The sequence below is a fragment of the Epinephelus moara genome, chromosome 3, assembly GCF_006386435.1.
Source record: "Epinephelus moara isolate mb chromosome 3, YSFRI_EMoa_1.0, whole genome shotgun sequence".
Taxonomy (NCBI): domain Eukaryota; kingdom Metazoa; phylum Chordata; class Actinopteri; order Perciformes; family Serranidae; genus Epinephelus; species Epinephelus moara.
Window position 1 is genome coordinate 690,588 of NC_065508.1, and position 17,634 is coordinate 708,221.

A 17,634-nucleotide genomic window follows, 5' to 3' on the forward strand; every position below is an offset into this window, starting at 1 on the left:
ATAGAGACAGTCAAGATAGACAGGAAAAGGGGGAGAGAGCGGGAATGACATGCAGTAAAGGGCCTGAGGTCAGAAACATGTGGTAACATGTTATGCGTTTTACCAGCTGAACAACCGGGACGTCACTGGTCCCAGATATTTCTTACCTAGCAACATAATTTAACAAAATAAACCAAAGTAACAAAGTCAAGATTTTGCATTTGTCAATTGTGTAATCTGTGGTCATGGTGTCCTCACTGCTACCTGGATATTGTATCTTGCTATCCATTTTACATACAAAGGCTTGGTAAAAAAAATTTTTTTTGGGCCATATAGTTGATAGATGAATTCTAAGGGATCCTGGAGAAGGTTTTTATCTGACCCAGTGAAGGTTTGAGGAGTCCTAGAAGAAGTTTTAGAGGTCCTGGAAAAGTTTTAGGGGTCCTGGAGAAAGTTTTAGCGGTCCTAGTTGAAATTTAAGGGGTCTTAGATGAAGCTTTAGGGGTCCTAGAGGAGGGTTAGGATGATTACTGTGAAATTAATTAATTACTAGTTAATTAAATCACAGACGACAAAATTCCATGACTTTTCCAAAACCTTTGAAGATTTTACTTAATTTAAAGACTTTTCCAGGCCTGGAAAATTACTTTTTAAAATTCCATTACTTTCCCAGGTTTTCCATGACCGTGGGAACCCTGCCATTCCCTATTGTTTTTTGATGAAGACATAAAGTGAGGTCAGAAGAATAAAGGGAAGGTTTTACTTCTCACTATGACATGAATGATGTGTAAGAAAAAAGTAAACATGTCATTTCTGTATTGCATTATATGCTTTTCTCTGCAAGAATCAAGAGCTTCTCCACTGTACTGTCTACTGTTTATCTATTTATTTACCTGTTTTGTTGGCTTCTCTTCTTCCACATTCTCCACCCACTTGCTGTTGGGCGTTATCTTTCTCTTAGCAGTTTTTTTCCAGATGTCTTCACCTTTTATAAATTCTTCCCTCTTTTTGCAGAGGTCACTGTAGTTGTCTATGTGAAACAGTTTTGGCACAATGAGCAAACAAAAAGTGCATAAAAAGTTAGTTTGGAAAAGTTACACAATGTATGCTTCCATTCAAACATCTCATATAATACAGAGCTGCCAACTCTCATGCATTGACCGTGAGACTCACGCAACTGACACTTTATACACGCTCTCACGCCACATGTCCATTTTCTTTATTTTCTTCATTTTCATTAAAGTCGTGGCGTGAAAAGAGGATACTGACGTGAAAAGAGGATACTGACAGCGCACGGACAGACAAGACAGAGCAGCAAAATGCAGCAGCAGCGCCGTGTTATTCAGGTCATCAGGGGGAAAGCAAGAAATATACAGATATCTATTATATTGTAATTTATCCCCATGCATGCTGCTCCGAGTAATCTCAGTCAGCGTCTCTTCCTCTCCTCTCATGCCGTGCGCACACGGGCAGGAGCGAGTGAGTTACTATGGTTACGGGAATGCTCTATGTCTCTGTCGCTTTCTCACGATTCCCAATAATAGGTTTTTAGGTTGGCATGCCTATGTGTAGCGGTAGCCAGCAGGTACAGTGCTGTGCGTAAAACCTCACTCCCCGACACGTTAAGATGCGCACTAGCGACAGACACTCGGGGCCATGGATTTTAGTCTGGATTATGTATGTAACTACCTCAATGCTGAAATCTAGTAATATAATTTTACATTTTTGGTTAACATTAACGTTACACATGTGCGCTCTTTCTTGTCTTAATCCAAGAGGTTAGGTGGTGTAGAAATGCAGGAAATTTGTTTTAAATTACATGTTTTTTTGGGAGTTGGTTCATAAGGCCTTCCCGGAACAAATCTCACTCCAAGCTGAAGTCAAACGTTGGCAGCCCTGCATATATGAGCACAAACTATGATAGCACAAACTAGCAAAGTCCAGTCATCACCACAACCTTGATAAACAGGCTGATACGTTATGCTAACACTAATCTCAAATTAACTTGGGGCACTGTGTAATGCTTTTTGAACACGTTTTTTTTGGTCCCCAGTGTACATCCAGTCGATTTTCCCCACTTCAACACTTTTGTCCTTAAAAAAATATATAGCATAAGCCATCTCGATGGATAACCGATTTTTAACTCCTAAGGGCTGCTCCATGGTATCCCTCCGTTGACGTCCACTGTAACTGCTGAGAATGAGCGCGAAAGGTGCCCATAACCTTCTATCGCGAGATGTGTGCAGCGCAATGAACTTGCTGTTTACTATCGCGAGACTAGTAGTGCGCATTGCGCATCCTGCAATGGATGCTGGGATACGGGAGCTCAAAGCCGGGTCAGAAGCGGGGAATCATGGCTATTGTTTCCTCTCGTTTTGGTCTAAATAATCGTTGATACCCGTTGGGACTTACAGAAATAATCAAGACAGAATGGCTAAACGTTCAGGACCTTACAAGAGATATTTGGAGGGCGACACTGGAAGAATTCCAAGGAGAACTAAGTCCAGATGGGAAAAAGTAAGTGCCGCTGATTAACTTATGTGACATAACGTTACAGTCCTGTTGGCGCAGATCATTGGTTTTGTTGCATGTTACCTCAGCTGTAATGTTAATCGTAGTATATCAGATGATATGCTTCAGGAGAAATTAGTTCTTATGAACTGCTATGTCACTGTGTCTTTCTCAATTATTTATTATGAACTGCTATGTCACTGTGTATTTCTTAATTAACGTTATTTATTATGAACTGCTATGTCACTGTGTCTTTCTTAATTATTTATTATGAATTGATATGTCACTGTCTTTCTTTTTTTTTCTTAAAATGCAGCAATGCAAAGAAGCTGGCAAGTTAAATGAACATAATGAAGATGGTCATGGCAGTTTGCAGAATGTGGTCAGTTATGAAGGATGCTCATGACCATTTAGTGATTAAGAATATAATCCCAACATCCACCAGCTATAACATATATTACTTGTAGTACAAGAAAAGCCTGCATTTTTAAAAATATGAATTGACGTTTCATCCTTTACATGTTTTTCCCCTCATTAACCTGTAGAACAACAGTGAAGCTGACCACTTAAGCACAGAAGATGACAAGAGTGATGCTTCTAACTGTGAAGACGAAGACGATGAAGAGGAGAATAAAAATTCGCCCACAACTAGCTTGTTGGGTACTGACATTCAAGAGGTAAATCCATAATTACATGTTTTTAGCTCCACTGGTATTATGTCTTTCCATCAAAGTTATTGCTCCAAGGCCACAAATTTTGAAACATACTGCGCCTAGCCTGGTAACCAGACTGTCTGCCAGTGCTCATGTTTAATTTGAACTGATAGGACGGTCTGGACTTTGGGCCATTCAGAACATTTCAGTCACGGTTGCGAGCTAACCAGAGCCAACCTGGCCAATCTTAAAGGTTTAGGGTAACGTGGGGTCCACATAGGGATGGGTTTGATATGTTGACGTCAGAGGAGCGTTGCTGAGGCAGTTTTGTAAACATTCAAGATGGCTGGAAGCAATGCGAACGAGCAAGCGGATATCAGATAGTTGTACTACATTGTACAGCGAGCGAGAAAACTCAAAAAAATGTCCAGATATATGTCATATAAGCGATGTCACAATGAGTACAAGTGTTATGCTGAGTTTTGACCCCCTGCCGAGAATTGCATCCAGGTTGCGGGAGCGCGCACATAACACCTGCCGGAGCAGAGACATGACCTACTCCACGCCATGCCAAACAGCCGCTGAACACCAGGCAGCTGTGGAGGGGAGAGGGCGGAGAGGTGGAAACCAAGTGTATGCAGTAATAACACTCAGTCTGCTCTCATTCAGAGCTGTTTAACAGCGGGAGGAAAGCTCAGTTTAATCTTGAAACTTTTAGAACTGCATGAAAATCTATGAAACTACACAGTTTCTGATACTTGCTGGCTCGCTCATTTGCATCTCTTCCAGTTAGGAATTAAACAAACTGGACAGTATATTGTCACTAAAAGAAGAAGAACTGCACTTAAAGCTTTTGTAGATAAGAAAAATGTGTTTGCGGTACTTCCGGCAGGATTTGATACAAATTTAATCTACCCACAGGCCCCTCTGATGGGGTCCTGCGCGCCGTCACAGGTTTCGTTGTTCTGATTGGTTGTAGGTGTATCCAATTGCGTCCATAAGCAGTTTGAACTGCGGCTGTTGGTAAACGCTCCTTGAGAATTCTGTATGAACTGTGCAGTCCCAGACTAATTTACATTTGTGAATTTGTCTGGTGAAGCCAAGCTGCACTGGAACAGTTGTCAATACATTTGGTAAGCACATCCATAATCTTCAGAGGATGAACCCTGTCAATTGTGTTGAGCCTGTGACCTTTCATCCAGGGCCACTCTATCGCCAAAATGTCAACTTTGCACACTAGATATTACATGTAGTTTGTGGATTGGTGTGATTCTTGATGATTGCATTTTTACTCCCTAAAAAAGGTTTTGCTAGATTGTGGTGAACCCGTGACCTTTCCTCCAGTGCCACCCTCAGGCCAAATGACAAAATAAGTCTCCCACTACTTGTCTTCTCCCAACATGCACCAAGCCATTGGGACAAAAACAGCAGAAGGCCTGCATGAATTCAATGTCCTTCATTCAATAATTAATTCTCTTTCCATTGTTAACCTGTAGAATGTCAATGAAGCTGACCAACAAAACACAGAAGATGACATTAGTAATGCTTCCAGCTGTGAAGACAAAGACGATGAAGAAGAAAATGAAAATTCGCCCACAACTACCCTGTTGGGTCCAGACATTCAAGCGGTAAATACACACTAATCACACAAGTTTTATCTCTAGTCAAATAAATGCCTAAACTTTCGATTCAATGATATTCTGTCAAGTCATCTTTTTCCTTGTTAACCTGTAGAACGAGGAAGACCTGTCAGATTCCGAAGGAGACATGCTTGATGCTGCCAGGAGTGAAGATGAAAACGATGTGGACAGTGAAGACTTGGAGTGCAATGCTAGTGGAGAAAACACATCTCAATTGTCAATGGTACGAAGTAAATGGTTTATTGGTAGCGGAATAGCTCATTTAGAGAAACCCAATACATAAAATGAATAGAGGAATGAGCTAGTAGCTATTTCCTTCTGGTTGGCTAACATAGATATGGGCTGTGCATAGATTGTGTATCACCTTGTGAGACTGGTATATTGCCTTGCAAATATTTCTTGTCATTATATGACGCATTGATTTATAGTTGTGTGAGCTGTATTTGAGGAAACAGGTAGTAGTGCAAGGCATCCTAGATGTCAGAGTATTTCAAAATGACAATGCCTGTAAACAGGAAATTGAGTTTGCCCTCCAAACTCCCAAAATTCAGAATATTTCTTTCAAATTTTATTTACAACTGGAAACAAAAACAAAAACATACAAAAATGCATGGTATTTACATGATGTCAGCATTCAAAGGACAGTAGCCTCATTGGATTTCCGACATCGCACTAGATGATAGACATCGCCAGATCCTTAATTGTAGCAAAATCAGAATTTTAAAATGGATGTGGCTAGCGATTAAGGGGCTGAAGCCAGGCAACATTACACCCCTAGTTATTAATTTACTACTCTAATTGCTACTATAATATATCTCGTCGATTATCTTAAAAATTTGAAAGTAGCGCATTTAGTGCAAAAATGAGCATGAACTAAATGGATTTGAAAATAACCCTTTGCTTGTAATTTTTCTGCTTAAAATTGGGATGTAGGTCTAGCACTAATTAAGTTACCAAATACTGCTGTAAAATCTTAATGTGTATGACAACTCAGTTTTACTGCTGCTTTAACCAGCTAACAATACTTTACAATTAACTTTAACACTGTTTTTAAGCTTTTTTTGTTCAGGTTTTCCCTGTTTCACTGCATATATATGAACACTTTTCCCAAATACAACAATAATACACAATAGAAACACATTTTGGCAGAGCTTCTTTTTGGAACACTGCAGTCACCCCTGGATGCAGACCTTAAGGTTCTGCTCAACAGCTCAGAGCAGGGCTGTTTTTTAAACGTGGGGGAGCAGCATTATGTGTAATTTTGTGTACTAAGCGAATATCCGAATACATGATTAAATTGTCAAAGCTTAACATTTTGTATTTCTCAAGTATGTTACAATGATGGTGCTGCCGAGGTTTCTTATCCAGAATCTTCAGAGCTTGATTATAGAGTGTTCTACCTGGAATTAAAGCAGTCTTGTTAGCCTGAGACCAAGATGATATACAGTACAAAATGTGGGACAGGATCATGGCATTCGGATATAACTTAGCGGCTTCAGTTGATAACGAGTTTCTGATGTGACAAAAGTTTCCGATGTTGAGTTTCAAAACATGACACACCTTTTTGATATGTTTTTTAAAAGTCAGGGAGGAATCTAGGATGACGCGCAGGTATTGGAATCCCTCAACATTTTTTAGCATTTGGCCCCCTACATAGATGCTAGGACGTTCACTTTGATTTCGTTTGTTTGCGAAGTGCAGTGTCACAGTTTTCTCTGTGTTCAGCGCAAGGCAGGACGGGTCTTGACTTAACTATTGTTTTAAACCACATAAATCACAGGAAAATGTCCAGGAGCTACAAAAGCATTGCCACTAAATGAAAACACTGACAGCGAGGCCGCCATTTTACATCGCCGTTCACTCATGGGAGCAAACTAGTTTACATTTGCTTAAAAGTTTCTAACACACAGTTTTCTACTTCAAACTCAGTCCGAACAATATCAGAAAGGCTTTAAAAATCCTTATGGATAAGTTGTGAGAAGTTAACACACATTACTAAACTGCTTGATACAGGAAAAGCAGAGACATGAGACATTAGTTGTGTTCGTCAAGCAGGCTGTTCTCTGTCTGAGGAACGGAAGCCTTGCGCTCACTCTGGTGGATACTCCCTCTTGTGGCTATTGAGTTACAGAATTGCACTTTGCAAAATAAAGATTTAACCCATAATAAAACACATAAAATCTGACCTCTTTTCACAGAAAAATACACAAAATAGCAATTTCAACTTAACAATTGTGACCATACATTTGTAGGTGTCACACTGGCCTAATATTTTATCTATATTTTATTATTTTTGTGTCTCTCTCTCTCTTTCTCTCTTCTAGGACAGTGAAGATAGAGCAGATACTGGTGACAAGCCCTTGTATCCCGGTGCTCCACTTTCAAAAGGAGAAAGTTTACTGATGCTGATGTCCTATGTGTTGTGGCACAATTTAACTGGTGAAGCACTTACTCATTTGCTGGAAATGTTTAACATAATGTTTCCAGGCCTGATCCCATCTTCACATCACTTGTTCCACAAAGAATTTGGAAGATCATCTACATTTGAAGTTCACTTTTATTGTGAAAGCTGTTTAAAATACTTTGGCATTAGAGCTGACTGTCCCTCTCAATGTGACTCTTGCAACACACTATTTGATGCCAGTGCAAACCTGAAAAAAGGCTTCTATTTTCTTGTGTTGCCCCTGCGTGCACAGATTAAGCAGCTTCTGCAAGAGCACAGTGCCAGTCTTAATGACAAAACTAAAACTTTGGGGATTCTCTCTGACATACAGTCTGGTGAAGAGTATCAAAAGTTATGTGACAGTGGAGTTCTTGGGAAAGATGACTTGACGCTGATTTGGAATTGTGATGGCGCACCAGTCTTCAAAAGTTCAAAATGCAGCATTTGGCCAATTCAGTGTCAGGTCATTGAACTGCAACCAGATGTGAGGGAAAACCACATTTTGATGTCAGCGTTATGGTTTGGACCTAGTAAACCATCCATGTTTACATTACTAACACCATTTGTTAAAGAAGCGTCGTCACTGGAGACTGAAGGTGTTGATTGGCAAGACATACAGGGAAACTGTCATGTTTCTAAAGTGTTTGTGCAGATTTGTAGCTCTGATTCGATGGCTCGGCTATTGCTTCATAACACAAAGCAGTTCAATGGCTTTTATGGTTGTGATTTTTGTTAAAAATCCTATCCATATGATAGACCTGAACCCGCCCTGCGAAATGAGAGAGATCATTTCAGTCATGCAATGTCAGCGTCAGTTGATGAGCCAGTCTTTGGAGTCAAAGGCCCATCTCCTTTAATGAAGCTTGGTCACCTCCAAATGATAAATGGTTTCATTCCTGAATATCAACACAACGTGTGCCTTGGAGTCACTCGGCAACTGTCCACATTGTGGTTTGATACAGCAAACAGTGAAGCCCCCTGGTACATTGGTAAACAGATGAAAGAGGTTGATTTGCGACTTGAAAAAATAAAACCTCCTGTTGAGGTAACTAGGACACCAAGGTCAATGAGTGAAAGGAAATTCTGGAAAGCTTCAGAGTGGCGAGCCTTCCTCCTTTTCTATGCTCTGCCTGTATTGAAAGGCATACTCCCTGCCAGATTTTGGAATCATCTGTTCCTTTTGGTGTTCAGCATATATACATTACTGCAGGATAAGATCAAGACTAGCAGCATCTTGATGACAGAACTGACTCTCAAAAAATTTGTAATTGAATTTCAAAGACTTTATGGGAAAGACCACATGACTTTCAACATACACTTGCTCACACACGTCCCACAAAGTGTAAAACACTGGGGGTCTTTATGGGCTACTTCAACCTTTGCATTTGAATCCAATATGGGCACTCTACTTAAGTATTTTCATGGACCACAGTATGTTCCCTCACAAATAGCAAGAACATTTCTGTTGTGGAGAGAATTGCCAGAAAAGGCCAAGCATACTATCACCTCTACAAATACAAAGGTTCAGTCATTCGTTGAAGAACTTTATTTTAATAAGCGAAGAACAGAAAAATGTGACACACTAAATGAAAATGTCCCAGCTTTACATCGGCTTGCCATTGCTAAGTTGTGTGGAAATCTAAGTAACTGCTTCTGGTCTTACAGCCGTTTTTTGGTTGATGGAGTTCTGTATCACAGTCAAAAATATAACCGACTAAAGAAAAGGTTCAACAGTGCTGTATACTTGAAAGATGGTAAATTGTGTTTAATTAATGACTTGGTCATTTTTAAACAAATGTGTGAACATCAAAACCCTGGATATTGTGCATGTACCAAACATTGCTGTGTGTTGGTTGAGGTACTTGCTAAATCTAGCAGGCCTTTATGTAAAGATTCACAGATAAATGTACAGAGTACTTTCATACATGAGGTTAAAAAGACTGGAAACTTTAGTGCCATCTGGCCTGATATGATAACAATGAAATGTGTTGTTGTTGAAACGGTTGATCGATTGTACATTACACCTTTGCCTAATCCCTATGAACAGGACTAAAAGCAGTAATGAGTCCTATCACAAGTCCAGTGTTGTAATAACTGAGATATATGTGGAGACTGTTCCTTTGGCAATTGTACTTGTTTTTGATGAAGACTGTTCCTTTGGCAATTGTACTTGTTTTTGATGAATTTTAAAAAGTCACATGTATTTTGGTATAAAGTCTGTCAAATGAGAATGGTCAGATTTGGTCTCCAATAAAAATCTGACAAATATTTATCTGTCTCTGTGTGGGTTAATAACACCATGCATAAGAGATCAGGCTCAGTTACACCACTGTTCACTCTTCAGCTTTTCACCCCAAAGCTGACCTGTTACCACAAACTTAAAAGTGGAACATATGCCCAACATATAATAGATTATAAAATTTAAAACATGTTGCAGTATACCACGAAGAAGCCAATATGTGTGAAAATGTATTTGATAGGCTACTATAAAAAAATATAAGCACAATTACAAGCCAAGTGTACTTAAACATAAGGCACAAATATTTTAATACTTTATTATACTTTTCTTAAGTATATCTGGATCAAAAGTTTAAGTATAAGTATTGGCTAAGTATACTTAGACTTTTTATATCATTTTCAGTATAAGCCAAGTATACTTAACTATAACTTTGTTAAGTATATTTCTGATAAGTACATAAAAAGTAAACTGAAAGTATACTCCCTTATTTTTAGTTTAAAAGAAGTATACTTGAAACACACTTAAATAAACTTCTTTTTCGTAAGGGTTGCTGCATTTTCTCTTCACCTACAATGCCTGCACCTAATTGAGCATCCACAGAAAGGAGCTGTGCAACATTTTTAGAGCAAAAAAGAGCAGGTTTGACTGTTTAGAGCAGGGGTGTAGTGCTGCTGGAGTAAACCTAAGTCCACTGATAAATGAATGAGTTTATACTTTACATTGTAACACATCTGATTAGACTTGTTTACACCAGGGAACAAAGGCAAATAGTCTGTGTAAATGTAGTAATTGTTAAGATCTGGTGTAAAAACAATATTAACATCTTAAAAGAACTTTACCTAGAGTGTAAATCTATGAACATGTTTATCGAATACCTTCACTCAAATTTATTTAAAACATTTTTTTTGAGAAAGTGTTAGAACTGTGTGGAGGAGGACAGTGTTTGAAGTATATACTGTTTGAAAACCCCCTTTTCTGTTGCATTTGACAACAATAGAAAAGACATTTAACTTGAGTGTAGCATGTGCAGAGTAAAATGAATTCCGAAAGAATACAAAATACTGTGGAAAGACTAAGCTACACAATATTGAATCATTGATATTTATATATATATATTGTAATTAATAATATAAAACACAAACATTAAGTGCACCAATATCATCAGCAAGTGTAGCCAAATCAGACTGAAAATTTCATGAAATGCTTTTTTTTTTCTGATTTAAATTTCAAGAAATTAAGCTTTGATTCAAATTAATATGAACATCCTTATCAAGAATAAGTCTTGAATGATTTAATGTAGACTAGGATGAGACCTCAGCCTTGGCTGGGATGATCGATAGTTTCAACCGACAACATAGATGATACAAGAGGATGGATCTGATGGCCTGGTCTCTGATGCCATAGATGAGAGCGCTTAGACATCTGGGAAAAAGGATAATACAAACATAAAGAATACTCCGGATACGCAAAATATTTAATCTGTCATTGATATTTGAGATAGCTTTGAGCAAGGGGTTGTGTATAGTTGAAGAGAGACTGAGGCCCAGCTGCACCAGATGCAGCAGCAGTGTGTTGCGGGCCTTGCGAGCTAAAGCTTTGTCTGTGGAGGCTGACCTGGCTGCTATCATCACACAGATATAGGAAGAAATGACTGCCACACTAGCTGATACAAACAGAAAATAAGTGTACGCTTTGTCATAATCATCAGACGTTAAGCCAACAAACATGTTTTCTTCGGCACAAAAATCTTTCATCTGCAGACTCTCCAGGTCTTCAAAAGGAAATTCTAACAGTAACAGAACTCGAGTGAGAATATTTAGTGAACTGAAGATCCAAACCACAGTGATAGCCACTGCTGTGTTTCTGATGGTGATGATGGTAGAGTGCCTCAGTGGGTAGCACACAGCTACATATCTCTCCAGAGACATCACCACCAGTGTGAGAGGAGAGATTTCATTTGTAAGATTAGAAAGCATGGCAAGAACACCACATACAGGATATGTTAGTCTTACTCTACAAGCAGCCAGTAGGTACAGTAACTGGCTCAGTGCCATCTGTACAGTGTCTGCAACAAGGAGGTTAAACAGAAGAATGTAACGAGAGGTCTCACGAAATATTGTTTTACTCCTCAAGGTGAATAACATGACCCCGTTAACGAAGAGAAACACACAGCATGGCATGGTAATTGGCGCAGAAAATAACACGATTTCCAGTATTGCCCGCTCCTGCACACCAGCAGTGATGTTTGTCTGAGATGAAGTTGCATACGACATATTAGAGAGACAAATGTGGGAGCCCCCTGAAATCAAGATGGGACATCTTGAGGGTTTTATCCAGTATTCACATAATTTGAAACAGCATTTACAATCTAACCCCATCAACCTTTTGATGTAAGTGTAACAGAGAAGCACAAGTCATCTTGCACAGTTTCAGTCAGTTCAGTTCAGTCAGAAAAGTAAAAATCTATCATTTTTGCAGAGATGTCTGTTGAGTTGACGTGCATAATAGAAAGTTATTCACATCGATTCTCTCATTGCTGACAGTTCGCAGGTTGGAGGCTAGGCCTGCTTCCATGTGAGCAGAACTGGTCTGCCAGGTATTTGTTGATCTGCAAATGCTTTTTAAGCACTCCATCACCACAGCACATCACGTGACAGATCACACAAAAGCATTGTAACTAGGTCTTTCATACTAAACAGTGTGATGTAATCCTTTCAAAGGAAATTTCTCAATACTGTGGTCAATGTTATTGTATTTTACTTTGTGAACATGCCAAAAGTATCTTTTTTAATTTGGCAGAATGATGAAGAATGAAGAAATATTTAGGATTTTGTCGTTAGTACTTCTTTTACCTTAATATGATGACATGGTCATTAAAACCATGTAACTGGTATGGAAATGTGTTCCGTCCTGCTCTTTAGGATATGTTATTCTTTGTTTCATGATATTTATTCATATTCTTTTACTTTGAAATACTCACCTTCCCTTTCACTTCAGATATTCAGCTTCCTGCCTCTGTGTGTTTACGAACTGAGTGATTGGGTCTTTCTCTCTTTGCGTTCTTGTCTGTTCGTGTGAAACGTCACCTTTTCTTCCCAACTACTGTCCCAATACACAATACTTATTTAGTATTTTTCCAAGAACAGTTAAAATTCACAGAAATGTTTGGATATCCCAGCATTTATTTTGGCATTCAAGCTGGGATCACGGGACTCCACAGATGATATATTCCTTTGTGTAAACTGACATTCCCTCAAACCTCAGCCCTCTCAAAATGGTAACTGAGGCCCCTTTTGTTCTTCAGACTAAAGACAGACAGACCTTTTAACTTCTGTAAATGTGCAACACATGTATTGATTTTATGTTACGTCTGTTGTTGCGATCTCTTTGTAGCTCGGTTAATGGGTAGTTAACTTTGTCAAAGCTACGTTGATGTTAGTAAACTTATGCTTCACACAGGCTGAGGGTGCATGCAACTGAACGCCCCTTTTGCTAACTTGGCATCTTTATATGACACAGGTCTTGTAGACATGTACTTAATTTGGCATTCAAACATAGAGGGGGAACTCAAAGTCCCCACTTCAAAAGTTTCCTTTGCTCTTTTGTCCTGACTGATCACGTGGTGAGGCAGAACCTCCCTTTCTTTCATTGACCATCTTTGATTAGCCATCATTGTTTTGGTATTTCAGTCATCAGCCATTTTGTCTGTGTTCACACCCTCAGTTTTTCACACACGCACACACAAACACATACGTGCACATACACACTGTATTTTCATCTTACATCTTTTTGTGTTTTACAATTGCTTGCTTTCTTTTGAATAAATGCTTTTGGAACATACATGTTGTCAATTTAATATTGCAACCACTCAAAAATCCTTTAACCTTGACTATTGATATTGCAATTTTGGTTATAGTTATTATTTTAATTTTAAGCTCCAAATTCATAGTTTAGTATATTTTCTGAGACTGAGTAAATTATTTTGGTATCATTTTCCTGATGTGGAATGTGGTGCCCCATAAGGTGATTTAATATTACTTAATACAAATATTTATATTTTTGATAATCATCAATTATATCTAATAGCCATTCCAATACTTTAAACCACAAAGTCTCAACAAAGTATATGGCATTTCATCACTCAATTTACTTCTAAGATTCATCTGTGCAGATTTCAAACATTGGCAGTTTTATGAACATTGATGACAAATTGAGAATGTACTCCAATGTTTTCTGGGTTAAAAAGCTCCATGAGTGCCTACAGAGTTAGCTTGCTAGCCAGTTGGCCCATCAGACTCACAGAACAGATGCATTGTTCCAGCTTTTCCTTCTTCATCTTGACTCTCCTCAGCTCAGGGGCACTCTTTTGCTTCTCAGTGAAGTATACCAATAGAGGCTGCTAACATTACCCGGGCCATCTTTGACCTTAACAGTAGATTTAACTTGACTCTCTTTTCTTCTTGAAAGTAACTATGAACTACAAATAATTTCCCCCCCCATCGTTTGCTCTTGATGTATCCACCTTATTTTTAAACACGGAAGTAAATAGTGATCAACTTTAGTTTTTTTGTGCGCGACTTCCGGTCAGCCGCTTTCCCTCATGCTTTCCCTTACCAGAGCTAACGGTGCAAGCTATTTTTTTTCAATTTTCAGTTGTTTATGTTAGGCAATCAGTTAGTTAGTTAGTTAGTCTGTGTATTTTATATAGATAACTGTGCCAATGTTTCCATTATAACGGAAAGTTATTCCCTCTGAACGCGAATAAATCACACGTCAATCAAAAACTATGAACTAAAAAAGCACAATCTATCCCGAGTGAGACAAACTGCTTGATCCCCATCTCCAGTGTACCAGCAGAGAACCTGCAGAACCGAATCAGCGAAAAAACACACCGGGCTACACAGCCTCTCTACCTGAGCAGCTGAAGCTGCGGCTCGCACCATCGGCACACAGACACACAGACGGTGCTTCTGCATGCCAGCCAAACGTGTGCGCAACTGTGAGAAATAAATATGTGAGGTGTACGCTGCTTTTCTATCTTTTTTTCTCTTTTCTTTCTTTCTTCCTGTCAGCGACATACACTCCTAACACAGGACGGGTTGTTTTTATTGACNTAATTGTGTTTATAGACTTTACAAACATCAGATTAGTCTAAACGGTGATATAGTGACGTGAAAAATGTGATATATATATATATATGTATAGCTAAACTCAACAAGGTAAACAACAAGGTGATTCCCATTTACATAGTGGTCAAGAGTGCTGGACCGGAAGTGTCACACAATAAAACGGAAGCTGGCTATGTTCTGTTTTGCCTCCGTGTTTCCGTGAAAAATAAGGTGGATAGTTCTTGGCTCATGAACGTTACAAGTGCTTTGGAAAAAATAAAAAAAATAACATTAAAAGTAGTATGAAAGGGGACTGTCATTGCTTTATTATTATAAATAGACACATTACATTGTTAGTGCACAGTTGTGGAGTAATCACCTGAGCTTAGGATAGGCTGTTGCACAACAACAGTTGTTTTGGGTGATAAAGCCAGAGGTGGAAGAAGTACTCAGATCTTTTACTTTAAAAAAAGTAGTAATACCACAGTGAAGAAATACTACAAGTAAAAGTTCTGCATGTAAAATGTTACTGAAGTAGAGTCCACCACTGGATAAAGCCCTGTTGTTCTTTTGGAGCACTTCAGGTGGCCTCTTTGCTGGGGTTATTATACAATACCAGCAAGAACACATCAAATCAGACTGTTAAAAGTGTTTTGTGTGCTTGTAAATCTGCAAGTTCATTCTTCCAAGAAGGACTAGAAAAAATATTGTCTCCAAGAACACAAGTCCATTGTTAGCATTTTTCTTGGGTTTGAGAAACACTCCTGATTACCTCTCCCATTGTATTGATTTATGGACCTGTAAAACATCTGTGTCACTGAAATGAGCAAATCAATGATTGGATGCATCAAAAAAAAACTTTTGACAAACATCACTGCACTCCAACAGTGTTGTTTGTCTGAAATGAGTTTGCATATGACAAAGAGACATATATGGGAGCCCCTTCAAATCAAGATGGAGCATTTTAAGGGCTTTATCCTTATCTGAATAATCTGAAATAGTATATAAGACCTTAAAAGCACATCAACCTTTTGATGTTATTATAACACAGAAGCACAATTAATCTTGCAGTTTGTACTTTTAGAAAAGTAAAATCCATCATTTTTGCAGAGATATCTGTTGAGTTCACATGTAGAACCAAGTTATCCACATACATTTTTCCCATCTTGACAGTAAGCAGGTTGGAGGCCTAAACACTGATGAATGATGTCATCTTTTTGAAGTTATTTCTCAATACACCGGACGGAGTTGTTGTAACTTTTTAATTTGGAAGAATTACAAGGAGTGTAGAAATATTTGGGATTTTGTTGGTAGTTCTTGTTTTATTTTAATGCTCATTAATCATGAGCATGAAAGCCATGTATGTTTAAAGGAAATGTTCATCTGCACTGTTAGAAAGCTGGTGTATAGATAGTTAAATCATCATCTGAAAGAACATTATGATGTTTGGTTGGAAGGTCAGTAGGCAGAAGCTCCCCCTGAGAGTTACTCTGACAGTTTATCCATATCCGCTGCCCTCTAAGTCAAGGTCAGGGATCAGAATCAGCTTTATTGGCCATGAATGTGTACAAGTACCAAGAATTAGACCCAATGCACTTACACACATTTCCAAAAACAATTTTCAGGAAGATAGAAACAGACATACTGTTAAAAATAAGGACAACAAAGCTAAACAAAGAGACAAAAACAAACAATAAACAACAACAAATGCATAACTAAATAGTACATGTGAATATATTTGCATTTGGGGTTTTTTCTCCACCCAACATGCAATGTCTGTTCACCAGATGCCCACTTGAGATCATGAATGATTGTGGATCCCAGAAAGCTGAAGGCTTCCACAGTACACACAGAATTGTTGAGAAGTGTTGCATCTCCACCAAACACTTTTGATATAGTACCATTAGAACCGTATGTATCCCATATGGACATGTGCTTAAACCATAAATCTGTTTTAGATTTCCACAGCTGCTGGAACAAACCCGAACTCTGCTACTTTTTTAGTCCAATGGAGGAAATAGAACATTTATAATTATGTATTTACTTAGTTTGCATAAGCTCGCTGAAATAAAAAAAAAATCTTTAAACGCTTTAAAATCTAATCATCACTACAGCATATGTCATGCAAAAGAGCCAGTTAAAACAAATAGAATGCTAACAAAAAATGTCATATTGACATTTAAGGTGTTTTGACTGATTCATGTTGTATGCTTTGAGTAATATGTAATAAAACATTCAGTTTTGAATGTCGGCAGTATCTGTCAGTAGCTTTTGGGCAGCAAAGTGAACGGAATATTTTTTCTCAGTCTGTAGCTGCTAACTGTTAACCAGTAAGGATGAAAAGGCAACAACACATCATTTTATTTTATCGCTAAAGTCAGTGGTGTAGTTTAGGATATACACAGGTATACGGGGCATACACATTTCTTTTTCTGGCTGTTTACAGTATACCGACCTATCCGAATATCTAGGAGAGTATACCCACTTCCTTCTTGGAAACCTACCCATGTACCTGGCAGTACACCTAGCCTATGAACTAACACTACAGCACCTCTTTTCAGTTAACAATAAGTACAATCACACTGACCATATGCCTCTGTTCTCTGGAGTGAAGGTTTTGTGCTTGCAAGGATTTTTTTTTAACCTCTTGTACTCCACCCCCATTTTGTAGCAAAAACGCCTAAAATTACATAGCAAAATTAAAATGACTGTAGCTTCTGAACCACCCTGACTATATGCATGGATGAGGTCTTGCCAGAGAAACACTCTAGGTGATACAGAGACAGAGTAATGGGCCTCTGAAGTCAGTAAAAAATTGAAGATTTTGCCAAAAATAAAATAAAAAATGTTTTTCAGGATGAATAACTGTCTGTTGCTTCATCTGAGCAGGTAAATGACACTGTGGGGCTGTAGGCACACTATCAATCAACATTTGTTTCAAATTTGAAGAAGATTGCACAAAGTATGACCATTCTACAGTGTTTTTTCCATGAAAAGATCCAGGCGGAGCTCCAAATGACAAGTCGGTCACTCAGCTTCAAAACAGTACTATCAGTGATCA

General features: G+C 38.5%; 2 protein-coding genes and 1 pseudogene across 2 annotated transcripts in view; 1 reads left to right on the top strand and 2 right to left on the bottom strand.

Annotated features, from left to right (window-relative positions):
* Positions 1 to 1,187, bottom strand: part of LOC126388049 (odorant receptor 131-2-like) — a 10,910-nt gene extending 9,723 nt beyond the window's left edge. Inside the window, exons 1-2 of the mRNA XM_050040940.1 lie at positions 1,181 to 1,187; positions 873 to 1,009 (exon numbers count right to left, since the gene is read on the bottom strand). Coding sequence (XP_049896897.1) covers positions 873 to 1,009; positions 1,181 to 1,187 — 144 coding nt within the window. The remainder of the gene's footprint in view (positions 1 to 872; positions 1,010 to 1,180) is intronic.
* Positions 1,188 to 2,800: 1,613 nt separating this feature from the next.
* On the top strand, positions 2,801 to 7,484 carry LOC126388050 (protein PFC0760c-like). The gene is made up of 6 exons (XM_050040941.1): positions 2,801 to 2,872; positions 3,036 to 3,167; positions 4,640 to 4,771; positions 4,878 to 5,006; positions 7,108 to 7,396; positions 7,480 to 7,484. The coding sequence occupies exons 1-6, from the start codon at positions 2,801 to 2,803 to the stop codon at positions 7,482 to 7,484; spliced, it is 759 nt and encodes a 252-aa protein (XP_049896898.1).
* Positions 7,485 to 10,879: 3,395 nt separating this feature from the next.
* LOC126385812 (odorant receptor 131-2-like) lies at positions 10,880 to 11,738 on the bottom strand (annotated as a pseudogene).
* Positions 11,739 to 17,634: the final 5,896 nt, after the last annotated feature.